Genomic DNA, 26,402 nt, shown 5'->3' with positions numbered 1-26,402 from the left:
TTCCCAGCACCCACATGGCAGCTCCCAACCATTCATTATTCCAAGGACATGACATTTTCTCTAAACTCAGGAACCAGGCATGCACATGGTACACAGATATATGCACAGGCAAAACACTCAAAAATATTAAGAAAAAAAAAAAAAAAGGTTTGTCAGGCATGGTGGCCTAGCACCCAGGAGGCATAAACAGGCAGATTTCTGTAAGACTGAGGTTAGCTTATTCTATCTACTCAATGAGTTTCATCTAGGCTAGGCATGGTTACTCAGTAAGACCCTGTCTCAAAAGGAGTAACTAATTTGTTAGTTAAAAATTTTAATTAAAAGGGTAGAACAATATATACAGTAGTTCATCCACACCTGTACTGCCATAATGCTGATGTGGAAGACAAGGAGACCAGATATTCAAGGTCATCTTTGGCCAAACAGAGATTGCAAGGTGAGTCTGGGCTAATGAGACTCAATTTCAACAGACGGTAGCAGTAGAGAGCTTGCTTCCCAAGCATAAACAGCTGAGTTTGAGCCCCAGAACACACAACAAAAGGCAGGCCACTAGTAATGTCAACACTGGGAGGCAGACACAGGAGGATCTCAGGGACTTGTGGCCAAACTCCAGATAAACTGCTGTGTTCTAGGTTAATAAAAACATCGTTTCAAAGGAAGTGGACCAGGTTTCTTAGGATGACACTCAAAGTTGCCTTTAGCCTATACATGTACACAAGAGCACCGGACAGGTACTCAATGGATGTCCTGTGTGTTCTAAAACTAAACAAACAAATCCATGATGGCTGACAGACGTAAAACTACTGACTTTAGAAACAGACAGAAGGGGAGTTGGCTCAGAAATAAGCTTATCATCTGGGTACAACAACACATGCCTACAGTCCAAGCTGCTTAGGAAATGCCAGAGTGCAGCCATGTGCACAAACATACAAAAATATAATTAAAAAACAAAACCCAACTAAGTGGAGGCAGCTAGGCAGAGTGCCCATACTTGTAAGTCCAGCACGGGAGATGGAAACAAGACAACCATGTATGTGAATGCCACCCCAAGAAGACAAAACCTTCATCACTGCCCCCACTAAATAAAAACGTAACTTAAAAGTATTTTTAAAGAAACTAACTGAAAAAAGCATGTGTCACAGGGCCAGCTAGCATTTCTGTAAAAAATGTCTCATTTCTCACCTCACCATCTGGTCCAATGGCAGGTGTCTGCCCTTCAGCATTTTCTGCCTTCTGCAAATAAAGAAAGACAAGGTCAGCCTGACCCTACAGCCCAGGCCATGAAGCATACAACCAAGCCAGTTCCAAGGGGGTGCCCGTGCTTAGTCAGGCCCAGCGAACCTTCTTTTTCTTTTTCTTCTTCTTCTCCTTGGCAACCTGGGCAGCTTTGTGCTGCCGCACCAGCTCTGTGAGGTTGGCCACATACTCATCTGTCTGCTGCAGGAGGTAGGCCAGGCGCTTGTCTTTCTTCTGGTCAATGAGCTTGCGGTAGCCCTCCTCATCTTCAGCCTGTAAAACCAAGGCAGGGTGAAACACAGTCTTATGGGGTGCACACCTGAGGACTGTAGAATCTCATCCATGAGTACTATTATATCTACTGCCCAACACCATGCTGAATCTCAAGGGCACTGTCGGACAATACAGGTCTTGTCATGAGCCATTCACACAGGATGTGAGCTCTAGCAGGGCAGCAGTGGCACAGGCATTCAAGCATTCAAGAGGCAGATCTCCCTGAGTTCAAGAACAGCCTGGTCTACGGAGTGAGTTCCAGGACAGCCAAAGCTACAGAGAAACCCTCTCTAAATAAATAAATAAATAAATAAATAAATAAATAAATAAATAAATAATACCAAAGAGAATTCAGGACTCTCTCTCCAAAAAAACATATCACAAATCCCAACCTTTGTACTAGGCCCTATCACCAAGAATCTCAACCCCCTTCTTTCTACTCAATCTGGGCCCATCTCCACAAATCTCAGCCTTGAATTTGTTGGAGCTGGGCATCATGTTGTATGCCTGCAATCCCAGCACTTGGGAATCAGCAACAGGTAAATCTTAAGTAGTTTAACTACAGCCTGGTTTATATAGAGGCCAGCCAGGGCTATACTGAAACCCTATCTCAACTAAAACAAAAAACACTACACAACAGAAACTTTCTCTGGGTGCTCTTTCAGTAATCTTTCTTTCCTGGTGGCCTGCAAAGTCCTACCTGATCCAACCTTGCCAGCTCTTGGACCCAGTGTCCTATTGTCAAGCACCATGACAACACTAAGCCCCAGAGGCCACTGAATGTACCTTTTATTTGGTGTCCTGCTTCCTTGCCCTTCTCTCCTTCTTGGGCTCTTTCTTCTCCCTACGGTGCAATAAACCCACCCCACAATTTCTACCCCAAGTCACTCTGACAGCTGCCTAGCCCTGGGCCTGTCTCACTGTTTCTACCCAATTATACTATGACTGTTTTGTTCAGGGGCAACCATGAGCCTCATGAAGATAGGAACTATTCTGGTCCCTTCTGTTTCCCGAGTATACATGCTAGGGACAAACCCAAAGCCAGTAGCAGTATCTGTCCAGTTATCAACTCCACCATGATGAAATGTCAGTGGGACTCATCTGGACAGAATCTTCATTGTACCTTCTGTAGCTCTCATGAGGCCCAGACCCCTGCCTCCCAAATCCATGTGGCTCTTCCTTCAGCTCCACTTCTAAACCAAGACTTACATCTACATATAATCCTGGTGTGAAACCTAGCATTTGCCACATCTAGAACACACAAGAAATCAAGAGCAAGAACCCTGGTGCGTACCATAAGCCTCCGCATTCGTTCTTTCTCAATGCGCTCATTTTCTTTCTTCTGCTCCCGCTCGGTGTTGGCATGGTAGGTGGCCACAGCCTTGGTGAGTTTCTGGAGTTTGCCTGTGACTGATCTGTGATATTCCCTGAAGTCCTTGGCGTGCTGCAGAATGCTGTTGAGGTACTCCTGCAGAGAGACAACGTCGAGGGTTGAGGCAAAACTGTACCCACAGCTTGTTTAAAGACAGAGGAGCACTGGGAACGAGCTCAATGGCAAAGCATTTCCCTAGCATTCACGGAGCTCTGGTTCCTTTGTTAGCATCTTAAGGAAAAGGTACTGTTCACATAATAAGGCCACCATGTCACCTCTGTCCTGTGTAATGACAAGGGCCCTTAGATATAACAGTTGGGAACACCAAGTGAACCTGTCCTTTTTTTGTTGGGGATGGTTTAGAGACAAGGTCTCACTCTGTAATCTGGCTGTCGGAAACTCACTATGTGGACCAGACCAGCCTCAAACTCAGAGATCCACTGCCTCTGTCTCCTGGGTACTGGGATCAAAGGCACACCTCTGCAGCTCTCTCAAGTAAACCTCTTCCCAGAGGCAACTTGACCCTATAAATCAAGTTCTAAACATGTTTTCTATTCCCACCCTGTGCTCAACTGTGTCCCTTAGAGAAACTTATCCTGACACAGCACTGACTCCAGGACTACCAGGGCAACTTTTAATTATGAAATGTAAAAAGCTAGCCCCGAGACTGGGTGTAGGGTGGTACACACCTATACTCCCAGCACTTGGTAGGTAGAGGCAGAAGGATCACTTAATTCCAAGCCACCCTGAACTAAGAGTGAGCACCTGACTCAAGAAAGCAAAGAAGTTATGGTGTATTCCAAATGGGGGTACAGTGACAACTACTGCACAGATGAATCATAGACCAATTATCTGGATTCTACTGAAACGGTAGGCAGTTAACTTTTACCCACTGAGTCATCATAACAGCTCCAGCATTTAATGTCTCATTAATATATACACACACAAAGAAAATAGAATAACTGCCAAAATGTTAACCACGATTAACACTGAGCATTGACTTTTTGCATTTTCTTATGTGTGGAGATAGAAATTGAACCTATGACTATGTTGTGTGTGTTGAACAAGTATTCTCTCAATGAACTACGTCTTAAGGTCAGGCTGCCCTTAAACCTATATTTCTGCCTTAGTTTCTGAATAACCATACTATATCCTAGAATAAACAGTCATTGATTTTAAAATATATAAACTATAAATGAGCAACCAAGCCCAGCATGGTGACATCTGTAATCCTAGCCTGCAAGAAGCTGAGGTACAAGGATTACTGAGTCTGAGGCCAGTGTGGGTTATATAGAGGATACCACAACAGGGCTACTTAACAAAGACTCTGTTTCAGGAAAACAACAACAAAAACCAAACAAACAAACAAGGCTAGAAGATGCCTAAGTGGTTAAGAGTATTTTTTTTTCTCCAGCAGAGAACATGGGTTCAATTACCAGCATCTACATAGTAGCTAACCACCATCTTTTACTCCAATTCCAAGGAATACGATGCTGCTGTCTTCTGACTTCCTTGGGTACCAGACATGCAAGTCATGTTCAAGTAAAATAAATATGCGGAAATCTAAATAAATCTTAACAAAAATAAACAAAACAAATGAACACATGAGCAGACTGATTCAGTAACAAGCCTATTTGACAATAGACTTTCATGTCCTTTAAGGACTGTGAAAATTGCAGTCTCTTGTGGATTCCCTGTGGCTCTTTGCCCACTACCCCATCCTTGTTTCTAGATGAAACATGGGAGCATGTTCCATCCCCAGGCCACTGCCCCTCCTCAGCATGGCACCCTTGCTCAAGTCTCTCTGCTCTGCCTCCTCACAGAAACCTCACTGAGCCCGTTCTTTGAAGTCCCCACACTTCTTCTCCCACCTCTTGAGCCTGCGTGTTGATCACTGCTCCTCTCTTACGTTTGGCCTGTGCACTGGCACACTGCTATGCTCAGGACACTCTGGCTAAGCCACATGGAGACTCATCAGCAGAGCACACCCTGCAAGACAAACACACCTGGTGCTTCTGGCGGCGCTTGCGCTCCTGTTCAATCTTCTGCTGCTTCTCCAGCTTCTCAGTGATGCGGGCCTCCCGAAGCGACTGACGTTTGCTGCGCTTGTAGGCCTTGGCATTGAGGGCTGTCTCTAGGGCCGTGTCCCTTCGCATGCACACCACCACCTCCTGGCGCAGCTTTGGGGTGGAGAGTGAGAAACTAGCATTAGGCATGGTGAGTTTGTGCAGAGCGAGTGATGAGCAGGGGCTGGGAGACGCTCCTACAACAAACTACCTGGAATACGCGGGACACCTGGGAGGCAGCAGGTAGGACAAGCAAAGAACAGAGCAGAGGTCAGGACTTTCCTGATCCCACACGGTTCACTGAGGAAGGGACTCACCGGGCCCCCAGCCTTTCAGTTGCCAACTATAACCTCAGGAGCCCACACCCATGTACGGACAGGCTATGCATGGCCAGGTCTTGCCAAAGCATGGGTCATGACAGCAAACTAACTCTTGGAGTCCTGACTGCCCCAAACATGCAGGTATCCCAGATAACATTCCTCAAAGCACTCTTGGAACCCAGCATCCCCACTGACACAAAAGCCTGAGCCCACAGACCCACCTGCCTCTGGAAGTTCAGCAACCTAAGGGCCTTGAGTTCGATGGTTGCTTTGGTTCGAAGGTCCCCAGCCAGGGACCCGGGGAGGTTTTCAAGTTCCTGAATTCTATGTGCAATTCGAGCCTGCAGCCTGGGCAGAGACAGAGGAAGAAAGGTAGTGAGGACTATCTGTCTACAAGAAGTCACTTACTTGGTCCCTGTCTTTAAAGCTAGAGTCTATAAGAAATTTGTTCATCAAAAAAGGCAGACCCAGCCCAGCTATGAGAGGGGACTCTTCAGAAAAGGACCCCAGTTATCTCACCAAACAGAGGCAAGCAGCCTCAGAATGCTCCTGAGAACAGGCCTGCTGGGACCAAAGCAAGTCTAAGACTTGACAACTGCCCTTGTTAGTCTTTATTGTCAAGATGATACAACTCTGAGTCACCTGGAAAGAGGGACTCTCAACTGCAAGGATCAGATGTCCAGCCCACTGTGAAAGCATAAAAAAAAATTTTTTTTCAAGACAGGATTTTTCTATGTAGCCCTGGCTGTTCTAGAACTTGCTTAGAAGACCAGGCTGGCCTCAAAGTCATGAAGATCCACCTGCCTCTGCTTCTTGAGAACTGTGCTCAAAGGCATACATACAGAACCATACATGCCCTGGCAGCATGGCTCTTAGGAGGTAGGTCTGAACTATATGAGGAAGCTGTGTGAGCATGAGCTGGAGAGCAAGAGTAAGCAGTGTTCCTCCACAGTCTCTGCATCAGGTCCTGATTGAGTTACTTCCCTCAGTAATGCTCCTAGAAATTTATGGTGAGATAAACTAGAGAGGAGGGTTTATCACAACAATAGAAAAGCAAACTAGAACAGTGACTTAACTACGTGCTAATCCCATAAGGCAATGAGAGTTGGCTTGGGGCATTAGGCAGCCCAGCTTCAGTATGAGACACAGGGCTGTGGAAGTCTACAAATTCCATGGGCATCCATGTTTTGTCTACTGGTTAACCCTCCCAGTAACCCTATGTGGGAAAAGTTCCTTACTTTATCTCCTTACAGTTATTTATGGAGCACCTATTGTGTATCAAGGCAGTTTCTCATATAGTCTTAACAATGAATGGGGCCAAAAAATTGCCTGTTTTCTTGTGGTTCACAGTCCCATTAGAAAGGATAAAGCAGTAGGCACTGGCAGCAATGCCAGAGCACAAGTGCAAGGCACAGAGGGAGTGGGACCAGGCACCACAGGAGTGGTCACCACCTCACTTGCACCAGCCTATGCAAAGGCTCTAGACTGGACGGAGCCTAAGAAGACCAGAGAGCACTCCCCTGTCCCTGGCATCCACACTGGCAGTGCAGCACTTGGGTGCTCACCTGTACTCCCGCTCCTGTAGGATCTCCACAGGGTCCAGGCCCCGGGGCTTCTGGATGGGGGTGATGCGGCTCTGCTTCTGGTGCAGTGGCACCAATGGAGCAGGCTGGGCTGGCTGCCCTGGGGACTGTGTTTGTGGTGGCATTACAGGTGAGGCAGCAGGCGGGACAGCAGGAGGTGCAGGTGAAGGGCGGCCTGTTGGTTGCGGGGGAATCAGCTTCTGTGGGGTGCTTGTGGGGGCAGCAGCATTGGCCATGGGTCCTGGAGAGGCAAGTGGAGTATGCTGCTTGACCTCTGGGCCCCCGGGACTGCCCTTCTAGCCACCTCTCACTTAGGCCAGAGCCCCAACACTCATACCAGCCAGCTCAGTTCTCCCACAGCTCCACCTTAACCACCCGGTGTTTACTTTTTCTGTGCCTAGCTTCACAGTGACAGTGGGACCCTGTCTTTCCTCCAGAGAAGCCCAACCCTCCCCTTGAGCAGCTTCATCTCTGACATTTCAATTGCCCTTGGTCAATGGCAGTCTAAAAATATTAAATGGAAAATTCCAGAAACAAATGATTACTAAGTTTCAATTGTGTGCTGTTCTCAATAGCTACACCCGAATTCTACTTTTGCATCATTAACTGCTTCCTCCCAGCAGCATCACAAGGACAGGTTCGGTGCACACTGTCCTGAGACTGCTTCTGCTTAATCTATGTTGGCCGATGTGTTTTATCATTAGTTCTCGTTACTCTGCTTGATAAACAGGAAGTGTATGAAGAAAGCAAACAGCATGTGTAGGATTTGCTGCTTTCTGCATGTCAGGTATCTACTGAGGGTCTTCGATGGTTTCTCTCTCAGATGGAGAGAATGACTCTAGTTCACATCCAAACAAACCAGATTTCAATAAACAATGATCCACCTCAGACCCCAAGAAGACAGTCAAGGTACACTGTTCTAACCAAATGAAGACCTTGAAATATCCAACTAAACTTTCCAGAATCAACTCTGGGAGGACAGGGCCAAAGTCACATTTGTCAATTAGCAAAGTTGACAGGATACTGAACTATTATGCCCTCTACCTGGGGGTGTTTTCTAGAGAAAGAAAAACCATGCTGGACACCTGTTCCCCTAAGCTCAGAAGCCCTTTATCCTGAGTAAGCGTGTCTGTTGTCACAGCTATAACCAGCCTCTCCTAGAGCCCCATTGTAGACACATCCCCTGCAGGAGACTGCAGGACAATGCCTACCCTGCAGACCCCAGCTGAACCCCAGAGAAGTCCACAGAAAAATCTAAGGTTTCTGGGGTGAAAAGCTGTAGCCTAATATCTGAAGTCCTGCATAGCTTAGTTTCGTGACAAGAGGTTGGGCATGTCACCAATAGAAAAGAAACTTACCTTCAGGCCATGGCTTGGGAGGCCCTCCAGGTGGCTGACCAGGCATCCCAGGGGGCACGCCTGAGGGTCCTGGGGGAGGCATGTTGGGCCCTCCCATACCTACATTGAAGGAAAGAAAGCACCATAAATGGGACTGTATTCAAACCTGCTGGCCTACACTCATCAGCTCAGGGAACATACCCACCCAAGACAATACAACCAGAGAAATGGATAAATGGCATTTATGTAGACACAACCCCACTCATCACAGCAGTTCTAGGTACCACTAGCTGGGAGGCAGGGTTGGCCGCCATTATCACCCACACTGAGCATTCTCCCTACTCCAGGGGCAGGGATGTAGGCCTTACCATGGGGTCTACTGTAATTTGGAGGGGCTGGTCCAGGACCTGGGCCAGGTCCAGGTCCGGGTCCGGGTCCGGGTCCTGTGGCGGACACTGAGGGTGGAGGTAGTGTTGGCATCTGCTGCTGCATTCCAGGCATTGGCCGCTTGCCTTGCACGGCCATCTGCAGGTGGTCAGGCAATGGCTGGCCCCTGGCCAACATCTTGTAGGCCATTATCTGAGCTCTGAGTTGATGCAGCTGGTTCTGGTTAAATGGGGTTGGGCCTCTGTTTTGCTGTCCCAAGGCCTGGGGGTCAGAACCATCTAGTGGGGCTCCTCCTGGCCCAGAGGACATCTGGGGGCCTGAAGATGGGCCGCTGGCTGGGACAGGACTGGAGGCATGTTCAGAGCCACCTAAGGGTGAGGGGTAACCTGCAGGGAAAGACTAGTTCAGTGGTCACTCATCAGCATGCATCTACGACTGCTAAATCACATCTATACCACCTGGCATTCCTGGAGATATTATTCTCCTGAGTCAAACCAGAAGCACCCAGAGGGAGGTAGCTGAGTCAGAGCCTCAGCCCAGCAGCTAATGTGGTCATGAGCTTGAGTACATGTTTCATTGGTACAGATAATCAATGCAAAAGGTAAAAACTGCAAACCAGGCTCCATCAAGCTGTCCTCTGGCCAGGCCAGCTTCTCCACTGTCATTCCTATGAATCCCAGGACCTGGTACCTTATAACAGGGAGGACTGCCCCTGGTGACAGGGAGGACTCAACAAGTCATCTATAATATCAATCATCCCCATGTAGAAAAGCCAACTTGCCTAAAGCAGTGTTCACAGCACCACTATGAGCTGCTCATCCCCAGGCTCCACTAAGCCCTGACCTCAAACACCACGCTGATCAATCATCTCTGTTCCACCTGTTCAGTGTTCAAGACTGCTCAGAGACTGCTCTAAGTCAAGAGGGCTATACTGAGCACTGGCCACACCTCACAAGGCAGGCCTCCCCACAACTCAATTGTACTAAATACCCTTGAAATCCCCACTGAGGAAAGCAAATATCTGAGCTCCAGGCACATGAACATAAAACAAAAAACCCAGACTGTACCTTGAGAATGCTGGTCCATGGGACTAGGTGGAGGTCCCATGCCTGTGTGGGCCCCTGACCGCATGCCCATCCCTTTCATCTGGTTGTATCGTGGGTCCTCAGACATGCCTTTCTCGTGCATGGATTCCATAGGCTATGAGATGTACAAGGACACAGGTCAGCCAAGGACAAGAGGTGGCTGCACAAAGCTCAGGAAGAAGCAAATCTGAGAAAGAAGACCACAGAGGTCTACCCAAAGGTGCCAGAGAGCTAGCTCTGAGGCACACTCACAACTTCTGAGTGTCAGGACAGACAAGGTTACTACTTAGGCAGTGGAGACATGGAGCTGTCTTTCAAACCAGTAAGACCCACAAAGAAAGATGCCCTGGTCCCTTGCACTTTGTGCCAAGGAGACTTGCTGGAAACCAAGGGCTGAAGCCCTCACTGTTGGAAACTAAATCAAGTAGACTGCAAAAAGGTCTGCTGTATATAAAGACAACAGTCAGATGTCCCACTGTCCTCAAGGTCTCAGCAGCTGCTAGCTTAGGAAAGGATACAGAACTGTCACACTACTGAGACAGCACACTGTTTGCAGGATGCTGGTGGTGCAAATTGGGGGAGGGGGTGACACATGGCATCTTTGGAAGTCTGTATGCCTCCCAGGGCAATGGGAGATCTCCTAGACCCTTCTATGAACTTGGACTGGTTACTGAGCATTGTGATCTGCAAAAACTCAGAGGCCAGCATGTGATGAAGCAGAGTGACACCAAAGCCATACTCAGTATAGCTGTAACAAAGGAAGCTGAGATAGGGACATGGGGGCAGCTTCCTGTGGGGTCACCGCTGTATGCAAGCTTCCCAAGACTGTTTATGCTGAGCAACAATGTTGCCTACAGCATAGAAGGGGCTTGGTGAGGTGCTGTCAGCCAGGACTCCAGTACACAGATTTCTAGATATATAGTAGGTGTCCAATGGGCACCTATCAGAGGCAGTAGCATGTGAGCAACACTAGAAGGAACACAGATAAAGGAGATGTAGCTTGCGACACATGAAAGACCCTGTAAACCAGACAGTAGGCTCATACATGTGACCCAGAGCTTCCTTCATGGGGGGAAAAGAGCCAGATAAATGCTCTACTAAGATGACAGAATAGTCCAGGAACTGGGGAGCCAGAGATGGAGATGTCTAAGAAGCAGAGCACAAGGACAACCCAGGCAGAAGAATGAGACAGACATGTGAGGTCCAATCATTTGTGGACAGGGAACACAGCCTATATGTGGAAGCAGGAATAGGAAGCAAACACAGGGACAACCCTGCAGGGAAGAGGAACGACTAACAACGTCACTATGATGAACCCTCCTGCTGTCTTCAACCCTGTCTTCTTACACCCCAACCTCTGTGGCCCAGAAAAATGCTGACATTACTTGCAGCCAGTCCTAAGAGAAGACCAAGGCCTGAGGACAGGAGAGTTCCTTGGCAGCCTCAGGCAAGTCTCAGGGACAGAACACAGGAATGAGATCACAGGATGCCTACCTTGTGCATCTGATGCATGTTGTCCTGGGGGTACCCTCCAGGCCCCTGAGTGGGCATGGGATGTCCTGCTGAAGGAGGTCCTGGACTTGGCCCCATCATGCTGTGGGCAGAACCTGGTGAGGGGCCAGGGCTAGGGCCCAGCATTGCACCAGGTGAAGGACCAGGGCCTGGGGAAGGGCCAGGCCGAGGAGTTCCACCCAGGGGTGGGTCTGGAGTAGACATCTTCACAGGAGCTACGGGCAGTGGTCTCCTGTTGGAAAGAAATTCTGGTCATCCTAGAATCTGGGACATGGATTTGATTATGTCAAGAACAGCAAAAAAAAAAGGCCCAAAAGTCAGTCAGATTCACCCAGCCCACAGTACCCCACCTTACAGGCCTTATAACAAACCTTTATTCCAAACTTTTTATTCTCTTTGGAGAAAACAATGTTATCTCAGGAAAAGAAATCAGCTCAGAAAGCAGGGGATGATGGTACAGGTCCATGACCCCAGTAATAGGAGTCAGAGAACCTCTTATTTTGAGTTCAGGCTGGTCTACACAAGTTCCAGGCCAGCCAGGACTGCATAGTAAGACCTTGTCTCACCCCCTATACACACACACCACCACCACCAAATTACTTCTGGGTACTGCCCCAGTCTTATCTAAATATCATATGGTAGTTAAAGTAGCAGACTGGTGAAACTGACTTGCTGGGTGTGTTCAATAACCACACTAGGAAGCTACCCTGATGTGGTCAGAGGGAGAACACCCTCCCATTACTTCCAAGATCACACACACACAAATCAGTGAGCTCTAACCATCCTCCAGTCCACAAAGGCCAACACGGAGGGAAACTCCCTTTATACTTCCAAGCAAAGCCACTAACTTGTCAAAACCTTTAACTTGTCTTTACAGAGATAACAACTGGTAAAAGGAAGCCTGAGGTTCTCCTTAGGGCCCATGACCCTTGAGGACCAGTCCAGACTAACAGTCCAGACATGGTGGCACACACTTTTAATCCCAGCAGTGGAAGGCAGAGGCAGGTGGGTCTCTGTGAGTTTGAAACCACCTGCTCTACACAGACTTACTTCCAGACCAGCCAGCGTGCCACAGGGACCCTGGCTCAAACAACAAACAAAGAACAAGAACAAAAACAAAAATGAGGACAAGAAAAAAACAAAGAAAAGGAAAAGAGAAAAATACTGCCCACATATAAGACTTCAGACCTTGATTCATTGAAGCATCTACGTACAGCCAAGGGAGACAAGTTGGTATTCTTTTAACCTAAAAGCTAAATGATGGCTAAGCTACTTACCTTCCCGCTCTAGAAGTGATCTGGGAAGAACACCACACAGTTCTAGCCCCTAACCCACAGCTATCAAAGTCCTTTTTGTTTCTTTTTTTAAGATTTATTTATTATATTTATATAATTACACCGTAGCTGTTTTCAGAAACACCAGAAGAGGGCATTGGATCCCACTACAGAAGGTTGTGAGCCACCATGTGGTTGCTGGGAACTGAACTCAGGACCTCTGGTAGAGCAGTCAGTGCTCTTAACCGCTGAGCCATCTCTCCAGCCCCTCCCCCGCAAAGCCTATCTTGAGTTCATCACTCTAGAGATCACCTTGGGGACCATAGAAAAACCAGGAGCCAATAGATGGTGAGGCTATGAGTCCATCAAAGGATTCTAATGGGGAGCAGAAACAATTTAACAAAAAGGTGGAAGCAAGGGACCAGAAATTAAAAGTCAACCTTGACTATATAGTAATCTTCAGGTTCATCCTGAGCTATAGTATCTCAAAAACAAAAACAAGTCTGGTGTGGTAGCTCAAACCCTAAATCTTAACACACAGAAGGCAAACAGGCAAATGTGTGTTCAAAGTCTGCTGGTCTACATAGTTTCAGAACAGACAAGATGACATAGACTCCATCTCAAAACAAAACAAGTAAACAAAACAAAAAAGAAAGAGAAAGGAGAGAAAGTGTAATCAACCAACTGGATCAGTGTGCTCACGGAGGGTAAGGACATGAACAAGGTCTACACTTTGCCAGGCCATCTTTCTGATCACTATACAAAGGGCTGAGGAGTAGAGTGTTGGTCTGCCCCTCAAACCTCTTAAGGCTTACTGACCTTACTATTTAACAAGGAAAGAGAAAGACCAAGACTCAAACAGCATGAAACTCTACTCCATAAATTCAACAGACGTAAACTCTTAGCAAACGGCACAGCCTTTCCAGAAAAGGCCATGACATGAAGATAGCATTGAAATTTGACACTGGGATCAGCTTAATGGTTAAAATAACTGTCCTATAAACATAGGAACCAAGTTTTGATCCTCAGCACTCTTGTAAAAGCGGAACACAACAGTTCCCATCTATAATCTGAGCAATAAGAGTAAGACCCTAGGGACCTGCTGGCTGGTCAGTCTGGCTGGGTCACACGTTCCAGATCCAGGAGGAAACTGCTTCAAAGAGTAAGGTAAACAACAACTAAGGAGAACACCATCCTCACCTCTATTGGCCCACACAACGTATACACTCGTTCGCACACACATACAAACACACAACAATAGAAGAAATAAATATATTAACATTTAAAAGACAAATTCAGGGCTAGTCATGGTATTGCACACCTGAAATCCTATCATTTAGGATACCGGGCACAGAAAGCTACAGCAAGAGCCTATCTCAAAAATGGGGTTTGGGGTGAGGGGACTGGCAAGATGATTCAACAGGTAAAGGCACTGGCTGCCAAGCCTAATCTGAGTTCAAATTCCAGGACCCAAATAGTAAAAGAAGAGAACTGAGTTTTATAAACTGTCTTCTTCCAGACCTGTGCCATGACAACACACAAGCCCAGGGACTATCACATACTCAAATAAATGTATATTGTGTGTGAAGGTCAGAGGATAACCTTGGGTGTCTAACATTTGAGGCAGGCTCTACATACAAAGTACACAGACACACACACAAAAATAAATACAGAATATAAAAGGCTGAAGAAATGACTCAGCAGTTATGAAAGTCTGCTGCTCAAGTGCATGTGATCGCTCACGCCCTTCATCTCAGCACTCAGGCGACAGAGGCAGATGGAGCTCTGTGAACTCAAAATCAGAATGTCTACATAGCAGGTTCCAGCATAGCCAGAGCCCAGAAGAAAGAAAGAAAGAAAGAAAGAAAGAAAGAAAGAAAGAAAGAAAGAAGGAAGAGAGAGAAAAGAAAGAAAGAAAGAAGAAATAAAGAGAAGGAGGGAGGCTGGCTGGCTACAGAAATGGCTCAGAGGTTAAGAGCTCCAGCTGCTCTTCCAGAGGTTCTGAGTTTGATTCCCAGTAACCATGGTTCATAACCATCTATAATGAGATCTGGTGCCCTCTTCTGGCTGCAGGCATAAATGCAGGCAGAACACGGCATATATAATAAATACATTTTTTTTAAAGGGGGGAGGGGTTTGCTGTCTTCTGTAAGACCTGAGTTTAGCTCCCAGCACCCACACTGGGTGGCTGACAGCCTCTATAATTCCAGCTCTAGAGAATCTGATATCCTCTTCTGGCTTCCATGGGCATTCAATCCAAGTGTGTGTGTGTGTATGTGTGCACACGCGCGTGCGCGCACACACACAATGAAAAATACTTACACACATGGTATGGTTTTTGTTTGGTTTGATAATGTTTGAAGACAAAGTCTTATTATATAGATCAGACAGGCCTGGAACTCAAGAGATCCACCTGGATTTGTAGCTATCCAGTCCAAAAAACATTATAACAACTAGCCTGAGACAGGGTCTGAGATACAATTCTCTTTTATCTAAATCACCTTTCCTGACAATGCCTTAATATATTCTTGAGGTTTCATAGCCAATTTGATATAAACCTGGGAAACTGTCTTCAAAAATAAACAAAACAAAAAATTGTAAAACTTTTCATCTGAAAAGGAGACAGTTTTCTTTTTTTTTAAGATTTATTTATTTATTATATATAAGTACACTGTACCTATCCTCAGACACACTAGAAGAGGGCATCAGATCTCATTACAGATGGTTGTGAGCCACCAGGTGGTTGCTGGGGTTTGAACTCAGAACCTCTACAAGAGCAGTCAGTGCTCCTAATCACTGTGCCATCTCTCCAGCCAGAGGAGACAGTTTTCTAAATAGCAGATTAAAAATGCAAACTGCTTCTGGAGATGGAGAAATGGCTCCAGAGTAAAAACAAGAGCACTGGCTGCTCTTCCAAAGGCACTAGGTTCAATTCCCAGCACCCACAGGGCAGGGAAAAGCTGTCTATAACTTCAGTTCCAGGCAATCCAATATATATCTTCTGGCCTCCACATACAGGCACAGGTAACAAATGTGGTCGCCATGTAACCACACTTACAGACATTGTTTTTTTAAGTCTATACTGTTTCCATTCAGTTTTAAGACTTAACAGAAGAAAAAACAGAGTAGGTGGGTGGGAGGCCAGCAGGTAGATCTGATGTCAATGCCAGCATGGTCTACATACAGAGCTAGTTCTAGGACAGCCAGGGGTACACAAAGAAACCCTGTCTCAAAAAAAAAAAAAAAAAAAAAAAAAAAAAAAAAAAAAAAAAAAAACCAACAACAACAACAACAAAAAAAAAAAAAAAAAAAAAAAAAAAGTTCTGAAGGAACCCAGGTCCAAGAACAAAGCTTGCTACCTGAAGAAAGCTTTAATCCTATTGGATCTTCTACTTCCTAGGCAGCTAGAGTGAAGTAAAGCTGAGGCAAACCTGCAAACAGCATCAGAAAACTCTAGTTCATCATCACCTTAAAATCCCAAACCCAGTAAAAGTCAACTTCCCCTCTGACAATGAACCGAAAGCAAGGGCATTTGACTGCTATGGCCTCTGATCAACAGTAGTCCTGAACCGACTTCATTTTGTCTTTTAAGAAGTTATCTCATTGTGTTAGCCCAGGCTAGATCTTTAGATTCTGCTGCCCTTAACTTCCCATTGATGGGGTTACACAGGTGCCCCAGCACCCAGCTTAATATCACCCTTTGAGGCAAATCTCCATCCAGTTAAGAGGCCAGGCCAACCTGATTTACTGAGACATGTCCAGGAAAGCAAATGTAGCATAGATCCTGTCTCAAAAAGGAAAAAACAAACAAACAAACAAACAAAACAAAACAACAAAAACAAACAAACAGCTTGCTGTTTTGAAAAAACACCGTGATTATAAAGGACACTTTGAGGAAAAGAGACTGTACTCTGGTTTGTGGTTCTAAAGCACTTAGAGTCCGTCATGTCTGTATGGATGGACAGCAGCAAGTGGCAGGCATGGCAGCAAGAAAAGGCAGCTGTGAGGCCCTATCTTCAGTCACAAGCAAAAAGAAGAAACAGGTATGGGGTAAGGCTATACACGCTTAAATCCCTACTTAACTGAGCCACTTCCTCTAGCAACATGTCTCCTAAGCCTTCCCAGACAGCACCACCAACTGGGGCTCAAACGCTTGAGATGAGAACCATGACCATTTAAACCACTACATAAAGTATAACAGGATCTTGTGAGGGTCACTTTGGGGCTGGAGCAATGGTTCTTCAAGGAGACCAGAGTTCAGTTTCCAATGCATACAAATCCAGTGTCCTACAGCTCCTGTTTCAGGAGCTCTGACACCCTCCTGGCTTCCTTGGGTACCTACACACATGACACATGCATACACATACAAATAAAAATCAACCTAAAAAGAGAAACAGCACTTGCTCCTCTAGCTGCTGGCCCTGACACATCAGGCTGCAGAGCCACCATCAGCTAAGCAGCCTACAAACACTGGGAAAGAACGAGGGAAGACTAACTCTGCACAGGGAACAGAAAGCGGCTAATGGAACGCAGGGGTTGCAGAAAGTGTCAGCGAGCAAAGCACTTCCTCTGCAAGCATCATGACTGAACTCCAGCGTCGTGTAAATACTGCTTGTGTCCACCATAGAAGGGGCTAGCAGACTAGCCCAACCAACACACTTTGATTTCAAAATCTCAAAATACAAGGTAAACAGAAATTAAGGAAGATGTTCACTGTCACCTCTGGGCTACCACACAAGTGCCTATACATATGATTAAAAAAAAAAAAAAAGTCAGGTGACAGTTGCATGACCCTAATCCCAGCACCAGGGAAGTGACAGGAAGACCTTGGGGCTCAGCAGTCAATCTAAATGAGTGAATGAGCAAACTCCAGGTTCAGCGAGACAAGATTAGGGGCTGGAGAGAAGAGAATAGCTCCAGGACTAAGAACACTTGCTGTAAATAAAAAAGAAAAATAAGTAATGTTGTTGCTTGGTCAAAAGTGTTCAGACTCAAAAGATATAAACAAAAATATAAAAAATGTGAGCAAAAAAAAATTATTTAAAAAAACCCCAGAAGTCCACTTGTTGGTCTTGCAGAGGACCTGAATTAAATCCCCAGCACCTGGGGGACCACCTGTAACTCTAGCTGCATGGGATCCAATATCCGATTTTGGCCTCCAGGGCACTTACATCAAAAACTCAATGCAGAGAATTCAATTAAGTCAATCATTTTTTAAAAAATTAGGCAAGCTGGAGATTAAAAAGCTGGTTAAAAGCACTGACTGCTCTTCCAGAGGTCCTGAGTTCAGTTCCCAGCAACCACATGGTGGCTCACAACCATCTGTAATGGGATCTGGCGTCCTCTTCTGGTCTGAAGACAGCTACAGTGTACTCACATATAAATAAAACAATTAGACTTAGAAACTGTGTGTGGTGCTGAGCAATGGTAATGCATACTTTTAATCTCAGCACAGGCAAAGACAGAGGCAGAGACAAACTCTTTGAGTTTGAGGCCAGCCAGCCTCTTGACAGAACTAGTTCTAGACAGCCAGGGCCACACAAAGAAACCCTGTAGAAGGGGAGGAGGTTATCTGGGATCTTGCATCTTTTCTATTTTCATTGAAGAGATGGCTCTGTGGCTAAAAGCACGGGCTGCTCTTAAGACCCAAGTTCAAATCCTAGCACCTACATACAATCACAACTGTCTGTAACTCCAGGTTCCAGAGGATCTGACATCCTCACACAGACATACACGGAGGCAGAACACCAATATAAATTAAAAAAAAAAAAAAAAGGGATCTCAGTACCACAGGCCCTGAGAGAGCCAGGGTGGCCTCACCATCCTCAGGAAGGTTTATGAATTAATTCAACAGTGACTTAGCCCTTCCACCCCTAAGATGAGCTTTTCACCACTGGCTAGACTGTGCCCAGACCCCACATCTGAAGCAAGGTTACACAAATCTGTTCTGTCCATATTCTTTCTCTTGTTTAAGTTTGGTTCCACCCCCACCAGGCCTATCACTAGCTCCTACTAGTGTATATATAAATAATGTAGGTGGGAGAAGCTCTCACCAGGGGCACAGATGATGATGAATGACAGAGAAGCAGGGAGCAACAGGACAATACCTACGGAGGTCACTGAACCTCTTTCAGGCAGAGGATGTGCTGGGAAGTAAACAGCAGTGGCTACCATCAGCACCACACATGTCCCCCTGGATCCCAGATTAAATTCCAAGGGCACAGTGAGATGACCCACACTGCAATTCTCCTGAGACTTTTAGGACACACAAGAAGCACATCAGATGTCCCTGACTGACACCTCCCACTGTCACAGGTGATGTAGCAACTGTCATGTAGCCACCTGCATCCTGAGCCAGTGAGGCATACCCAGCTGGCATAACAAGTCAAACTGACAGTTTCCACTGTTATAATGGGCACATTGCTCATTTTTCTGTTGTTGGACTAGAGGATTTGTTTGTGTTTTTGAGATACAGACTCACTATGTAGTCTTAGCTGACCAGGAACTGTACAGATTAGGCTAACCTCAAACTCATCGATACCTCTGCATACCTTGCTTCTTGTTCTAGGATTAAAAGCATGCACCAACATACCTAACTTAACCTTGCCCTTTTTTTTTTTTCTTTTTTTGATTTTCGAGCCTCTACATCCCAAGTGCTGGGGTCACAGATATACACCACCAGGCTGGTTTTATGCAGTATGAAACCCGGGACTTCATATATACCAGGCAAACGGTCTACAAACCAAGCTACGCCTGAGTAATTTTACCACATTGACTGGTGAACACATGGGACAAAATACAAACTGTTAGCTGACCATGGTGGTACACACCCTAACCTTAGCATAGGAGGGTGAGGGAGAAGGACCCAAACATCAAGACTAACAGGAACTTCATTTGAGTTCCAGGCCAGCTAGATATAATAAGACCTAAACAGTAACCATCCTACCCCTCAAAAAAGTCACAGTACATCTCACACCTGTCATTTTAGTACTTGGAAGGTGAAGGGTGGAGTTCAGGGGCATTCTCGGGCACAGAATGAGTTTGAAGCCAGCTTGGGTTGCCTGAATCCATCTCATAAGCTCTAGAAATCAGCTTGGGGTACAAATGACAGGAAGGGATCAGGACTGGTTTGTGTCTGCTAACATGCACTTGCTTATTTCTGCATACAGCGCCTTCCTGGTGGAAAACAAAACTCAGCATCATCCAAAGGCTTGCTGCTCTCTTTTTTTAATAAGAAGTATTTATTTATTTACATGAGTGTTCTATTTGCATGTATGCCTACATGACAGAAGGCATCAGATCCCATTATAGATGGTTGTGAACCAAGGAGAACCAAGGAGAAGCCAAGGAGATCCCCCTCCTCTTCATGCAGCTATGGGAATGTCACCCTCAAAGTCTTCCAATTCCACATACGGAAAACATATCAGCAGGTGCAGTTATATAGCAAACACCAAAATCACTAGTTACCTTAATGAGTGTAACACTTCTGCTGAGATATGACATCAGCAAGATCTCTTGGCCTTGACTGGCAGGTCCTTGGCATATCCCAGATACACTGCCGTTTTCGTTCAGACCTTTTAAACATCCAGTGTATAGTGTGACTGACTGAACCCAGGAGTAAATATGCTAAGCAAATGTTCTACTACTGAGCTACATTACCAGTCCATTTTATTTTCTATATTTTAGGGTCTGAAGACATGGTTCAGCATTTATTGCTCTTACAAAGAACAAGAGTTCATCCCCAGCACACATGCAAGACAGTTCACACCACCTGTAACTCCAGATCCAGCTAGAGGATTCAACTTATGTCCTCTTCTGGCCTCCACAGGTACCTGCACTTACATGCATATACCCACACAGGGATACATAATTTTTAAATGTTATTATTATGTGTATTGGTGTGTCTGTAATGGGTATATGCACATGAGCACAAGTGTTCAAGAAAATCAAAGATCTCAGATCCTCCTGGAGCTGGAGTTATGGAAATGAGGTAGTTATGTGTGGATGCTGGAAACCAAACTTTGATTATCTAAAGATCCAGCAGAGCCACCTCACCAGCCTTTTAAAAAATCATTTAATGATTTATTTATGTTTGTGTTTATGAGAAGAACTAAGCTATGAGACAATCTGTTAAGTAACAATAAAAACCAAAGAACAGTTTCATACCAGACAGGGGTGGTACACATCTTTAATCCCAGCACAGGGAAGGCAGAGGCAGGTGGATCTCTGCAATTAAGGCTAGCCTGATCTAACAGAGTGAGTTCCAGCACACCCAGGGCTATACAAAAAAAAGCCTGTCTCAAAAAAAAAAAAAAAAAAAAAAAAAAAAAAATCAGAGCACAAACAGCTTCACACATTTTTTCCATTGTTGTAACTATTGTTTCATATGTGTGGGTATTTCTGTGTAATTCCCATGTGTGGTGCCCACAGAGGCCAAAAGGAGGCACAGAATTTCCTAGGAATGGAGTTACAGACGAATCACCATGTGTGTGCCTGCTAGGAATGGAACCTGGGTCCTCTCAAAGAGCTGCCAGTACTTGTTTTTTTAACCTTTTAATTTTTTGAGACAAGATTTCTCTGTGTAGCCCTGGCTGTCCTAGAACACTGTCTGCACACCAAACACATCTGTCTTCAAACTCATAGAGATCCACCTGCCTCTGCCTCCTTAGGGCTGTCATCAAAGACACTACCACCCAGCTGAGGGGCCAGTACTCTTAACCACTGAGCCAACTCTCCATCCCTCCAGACCATCTTTTCTACAGACTGTGTCTGTGCTTGTGTTGACTGGAGACGGAATCTAGGCCTAGCGCATAGTAGGGCTACCACTAAGCTAGATCACAGTCCCACATTTGTGGTTAAAAACAAAATAAAACAAATCGAAATCAATGAACTCTCAAGTAATTTTCAATGCTACTGCAGCCTCTGAAAGTACAAAGGAACCCTTGCTAACCACTCAGTGAGATGCTATGATACAACCCCCTTTGATGAAGTCAGAAAAATGAAACACCAATGCCTTAAGCCAAGTGTGGGATCCAAGCCTGTAAACCCAGTCCTTGAGAGGCTGAGACAAGAGGATTGACATGAGTAAGACACCAGCCTGGAATATGTGATAAGACCCTATCAAAAAGGGAAAACAAAAACAAAAAACAAAACCAAACAGTAAAAGGTCACCTTCAAATACGTAGCAAGCTCCAGGCTAACCTAGGCTATGCAAGAGCCTGTCTCAAAAAAAAAAAAAAAAAAAAATAATAATAATAGTAATAATTAAGGCAAAGTGGTGGTAGCATACACCTTTAATCCCAGCACTTGAAAGGCTGAGGCAGGAGGATCTCTGAATTCAAGGCTAGGCTGGTCTACAGATGGAATTCGAAGGTAGTCTGGGCTACACAGAGAAACACGGTCTTAAAAAACAAAACAAAAAGTTAGAGGAGCAATCAAGATGGCTCAGCAGGTTAAAGGCACTCGCTGGCTGGTCTTATGGCAACTTGACACATAAACTGGAGTTATCTGAAAGGAGGGAACCTTAATTGAGAAAATGATTCCATATGAGCTGGCTGTAAGGCATTTTCTTAATGTGGACTGGTGGAGAGGATCCAACCCACCCTGAGTGGGGCCATCCCTGGGCTGGTGGTCCAGGGTCTTATAAGAAAGCAGAATGAACAAGCCATGGGGAGTAAGCCAGTAAAGCAGCAGCCTTCCATGCCTTCTGCATCAGCTCTTGCATTTGCCAGGTTCCTGCCCTGTTTGAGTTCCAGTACCGACATCTGATGAACAGCAACATGGAAGTGTAAACCAAATAAGCCCCTTTTCCTCCAACTTTTTTTGGGGTGGGTTTCAATGCAGCGAGAAAACCCCTAATTAAGTCAGGGTGCTTGTCACTTAGCCCAATGATCTGAGTTTGAACCTTATAATTCACTTGATTGAAGGAGAACCAGTTCCAGGAAGTTGACCTCTCCTGACTATTTTACACACACACACACACATACACACACACACACACACACACACACACACACAGAGTAAAACAAAGCACCTATATCTACTTCAAAAAATAACAAACAATGAAAGTACAGCCTAATGGCAAAGCACTTTCCTACTGCTGTGAAGACACCACAGCCAAGGCTTACATTTATTTCAGAGGCTGAGTCTATGACCATCAAGGAGGAGAGCATGGTAGCAGGCAGGTGTGGCCCTGTAGCAGTAGCTGAGAGCTTCCATCTAATACTCAAGGAGGCAGAGAGCGACTGGGCCAGGCATGGGCTTTTGACTCTCAAGCTCACCTCACTGAAACAACTCCTCTCACAAAGGCGCATATCATAATGCTTCCTAAAACCAGTTCTGCCAGGCTTTCAAATATATGAGCCTATGAGGGATATTCTCATTCAAACCACCACACCTATCTATGTAAACTCTGGGTTGTCCCCAGCACCACAAAAAAGAATTAATAGAGATGAAACCAGAATATTAACTTTAACAAATAATGTCCATGCCAGGCGGTGGTCTCACACCTTTAATCCCAGAACTCTGGAGGCAGAGGTAGGCAGATGGAGGCCAGCCTGGGCTACACAGAGAAACCTTGTCTTGAAAAACAAAACAAACAGTGTTCACTATAGTTAGCAGATTCCTGTGTCATTTCATTCAAGCCTATCACCAGGTCCAGTGACATCCCAGTACACCTGTTTCACAGCTTAGTGCCAGGACCCAGGGCTGCATATGAATTACAAAACACTGAAGAACTAGCAGCACCCTTCACAGCAAGGATAAGCAGGGAAAAGCACTTGCTCCAAAATGATGACCTGCAATTCAATCCCTAGGACCCTTGTGGTAGGAGAAAATCCACTCTTGAAAGTTGTCCTCTGACCTCCATATATCACACAAAATTAAACAAACAAAAAATTTTAAGTTCAAAAGAGAACTAACACCTTTCACACCCACCCACAAACAAACCACCAAACCAGGACCACAGATTTCACCAGTGACTTCATCACTTTCCAAGCAGTGATACCTGGGCTAGAAGAGCAATGGCCTGCAAAGTTCAAAGCCAAACATCAGCAACTTTAAAACATATTTATTGCTCTGGATCTGGATCCTGTACTAATCACCCAAGTTCATCCCTCCCAAGGCCCCTCCTCTCCTGTCCCCACTGCCTGCTTCCAGCTGCACTGTTGGAGACCTGACAGAGCTGCAGCTCTGCTGGCACTGCTATCCGTGGTCTTCCTCCACGCAGCCTTCTACACTATGGCCACCACTGCTCCCTCAGGCAAACACTCTGTCCCTTCACAAGGTAGGTTGTAAGGCTTAAATGGCAGCCCAAAGGGTTCGCTATTGATAAGGATGGAGATAGATACATAGATAGATATAGATATATCGACACACACACACACACACACACACACACACACACACACACACACACACACACGTAACATGCACAAAGCTATGGGTTCCAGGCCCAACAATACCCAAAATGAACGAACAATATAAAAAAAACCCACATTTGAAAAAAAAAAAAAAAAAAAAAGTCAAAACAATGTTTGGGTGCTGGCTTGGTGGTAGAACACTTCCCTAGCATGTTCAGAATCAACTTTGATCAACACCACAAAAATAACACACTTAGAGGCTTAAGGACAGGAGAAATGACTCAACGGGTCATTTCACTTGCACTGAAAACTGACCATCTGATCTCAATCCGGGAACCCAGTGATGGAGGGGAGAACTGACCCTGCAAGTTTTTCTCTGACCTCCATACACACATAAATAAATAAGAAATTGCAACGATTGACACTGGTGGCTCACAGCTTGAATTCCAGCACTCAGGAGGCAGAGGCAGGCAGATCTCTGAGTTCAGCTATAAGCCAGCCTGGTCTACAAAGCAGGTTCCAGGACAGCCAGGGCTGAACAGAGAAACCCAGTCTCAAAAAACAAACAAAACACAAGTGGGCCCAAGGGACATGGCTATGCAAGAGTTTAATCCCAGCACTCAAAAGGAAGAGGCAGGCAGAGCAGTGTGAGTTTGAGGCCAGCCTGATCAACATAGTTTCAGGTCAGCCAGAGCTACAGTGAGGCCAGAGGGGTGGGGGGAGTCAAAACAAACCCAATACTTCTTAATGAATTAATATGCATGCAGGCCAAGGAGAAATGTCCCCATATTTACATTCCATTCCCCTATCAGACATGTAACACAAAGTAGGGGTTCAACTATCTGCTGGACCAGTCAATAACAGTACAGGAAGCCTGGCTAAACATGTAATCCCAGCACTTGGGAGGTGGAGGCAGGAAGATAAGGATGAGGAATTCAAGGCCAGCCTGATCTACATAAGGAGGTGGAGGTCAGCCTTGGTTATAACATCCTGTCTTCAAAATCAAAATGATGATGATAATGATGCAGAAACTATATACCTAATTTTTCCCAACCCTATCAGTGAAAGTAATTCCCCAGTTCGAAGGAGGAAACCAAGAAGTTTGGAGAGATTAGCGATTTCGCCTAAGGCCACACAACTAGCTGACAGCCGGCCTGGGCATCAAACTCAAAGTCTGTCAATTCAAACAAAAACTAGTTTCCAGTTCCTGAGGAGTCGTTGGAGGTAAAAGGGATCAAGCAGATGCCTTCGGACCCGCACAAAACACTTGCCTTCCATGTCTTAAAATTAAAAACCCTATCTGAAAAACTGGGAAGGGCCAAGGGACTCAAAAGAAAACAATGACGCCCAGAGGAAACGTTCCCACACTTTTTAAACAAAGATTTTGAAGCCACAGAAAAAATTCTTTACTTTTCCTTCAAAATCTGCAATAAAATTTATCAAAAAAAAAAATAGAAATAAAAAAAGTGAGGGCTGGGGACCGAAGAGGGCTTATGACTGTGTCCAAGCTACACTGGGCATCAGTATCTGAGGTGTAAAATGTTGCTCCCGACGCCCGACCACAGGGCATTAATTAGTATCGCACTTGTTACAAACGAGGCCAGAAAACCCCACGACACCTAGCCGCTGTTCTGTTGGGGTTTACAGAAATTAAAGTGGGGGATCTGGATCTCTGGAACGCCAAAGGGAAGAAGCTTTGTCCCAAGACTCCACGAGAACGCGCGCGCGGCCTTCACGCGGCCCAAAGCCACCCGTCTCGCCGGCCACAGAGCCTGGAAGCAGCCGCGGTCTCGCTGCACTGCGGCCTGAGCCGCGCGCACAAGGCTTCTTGACCCTCAGGCGCCGCCGTACCCCGACCCCGCTCTGGTCGCCCAGCTGCCCCCTCCCCCTCCCGGCGCCTCGGCTTCATTCAAACCGTCTTCCCCAAGCCCTGGGAGCCTCGTTCCGCCCGAGAGTCTCCATTCCTTACCTGGAGGTACCCGCGCCGCAACCTTCCTGGCGCCGCCCCCAACCCTCCACGAGGGGTCGGGGACAGAGTGGGCGTCTCGCTTCTCCTCACGAAACAAAGAAGCCGTCGCCGCCGCTGCCAAGCTAGTGGGAAAGCCTCGCGCGCGTGCCCGCCCGGTTTCGGCAGGCCGCCCCCCCACCCCCAGCACACACGCAGCCCGCGCGCCCGCTACGCGCGCCCCCGTCTCCCTTTCTACCCAGGCCACTTCCCCTGCTTCCGCTGCTCGTCCGGCCTCGTGCGCGCGCCAGCCCACCCTTCCGCTCCCTATGCGCATGCTCAGCCATCCGCTGTGCGCACGCGCACCGATCCTTTGAGGCAGCGAGGAGGTGGGCGGGTGCAGAGGCCGCACGAGATCCAGGTGCACCGCCCCTGTGGGGCTCTGGGCGGCTCTGCGCAAGCGCACACCTACATCCAAGGCACGCAATTGGACCTCAAACCGAGGAGCATGCGCAGAGGGGGCGGCACTGCGGCGACGCTTAATGGTTGGGGGATGGGGCTGGGTGGTCCAGATGGGAGATCGTAACGATGAAAGGCAAGTCCTTAGGCTCGGAAATGAGCACCCAAGGAGGAAAGTGTAGCCGAGAAGTGG

At 46.3% G+C, this 26,402-nt stretch overlaps 1 protein-coding gene across 6 annotated transcripts in view; it reads right to left on the bottom strand.

Moving 5' to 3' along the window:
• SMARCA4 (SWI/SNF related BAF chromatin remodeling complex subunit ATPase 4) overlaps positions 1 to 26,008 on the bottom strand; it is a 77,785-nt gene extending 51,777 nt beyond the window's left edge. For 3 of the 6 annotated variants that reach the window (XM_080930520.1, XM_080930518.1, XM_080930519.1), the window contains exons 1-11: positions 25,775 to 26,008; positions 11,154 to 11,403; positions 9,642 to 9,774; positions 8,556 to 8,960; positions 8,209 to 8,307; positions 6,833 to 7,091; positions 5,489 to 5,615; positions 4,888 to 5,061; positions 2,804 to 2,977; positions 1,342 to 1,509; positions 1,183 to 1,233 (exon numbers count right to left, since the gene is read on the bottom strand). In XM_080930520.1, coding sequence (XP_080786646.1) covers positions 1,183 to 1,233; positions 1,342 to 1,509; positions 2,804 to 2,977; positions 4,888 to 5,061; positions 5,489 to 5,615; positions 6,833 to 7,091; positions 8,209 to 8,307; positions 8,556 to 8,960; positions 9,642 to 9,774; positions 11,154 to 11,375 — 1,812 coding nt within the window. In that variant the 5' untranslated portion in view covers positions 11,376 to 11,403; positions 25,775 to 26,008. The remainder of the gene's footprint in view (positions 1 to 1,182; positions 1,234 to 1,341; positions 1,510 to 2,803; positions 2,978 to 4,887; positions 5,062 to 5,488; positions 5,616 to 6,832; positions 7,092 to 8,208; positions 8,308 to 8,555; positions 8,961 to 9,641; positions 9,775 to 11,153; positions 11,404 to 25,774) is intronic. The other 3 variants (XM_080930522.1, XM_080930523.1, XM_080930521.1) reach the window with 1 other exon arrangement.
• Between the last annotated feature and the right edge of the window lie 394 nt (positions 26,009 to 26,402).

The sequence above is a fragment of the Micromys minutus genome (genome assembly GCF_963924665.1).
Source record: "Micromys minutus genome assembly, chromosome: 16".
Lineage (NCBI taxonomy): Eukaryota > Metazoa > Chordata > Mammalia > Rodentia > Muridae > Micromys > Micromys minutus.
Note: the sequence above shows the minus strand (reverse complement) of the source record. Positions and strands in the feature narration are given on the sequence as shown.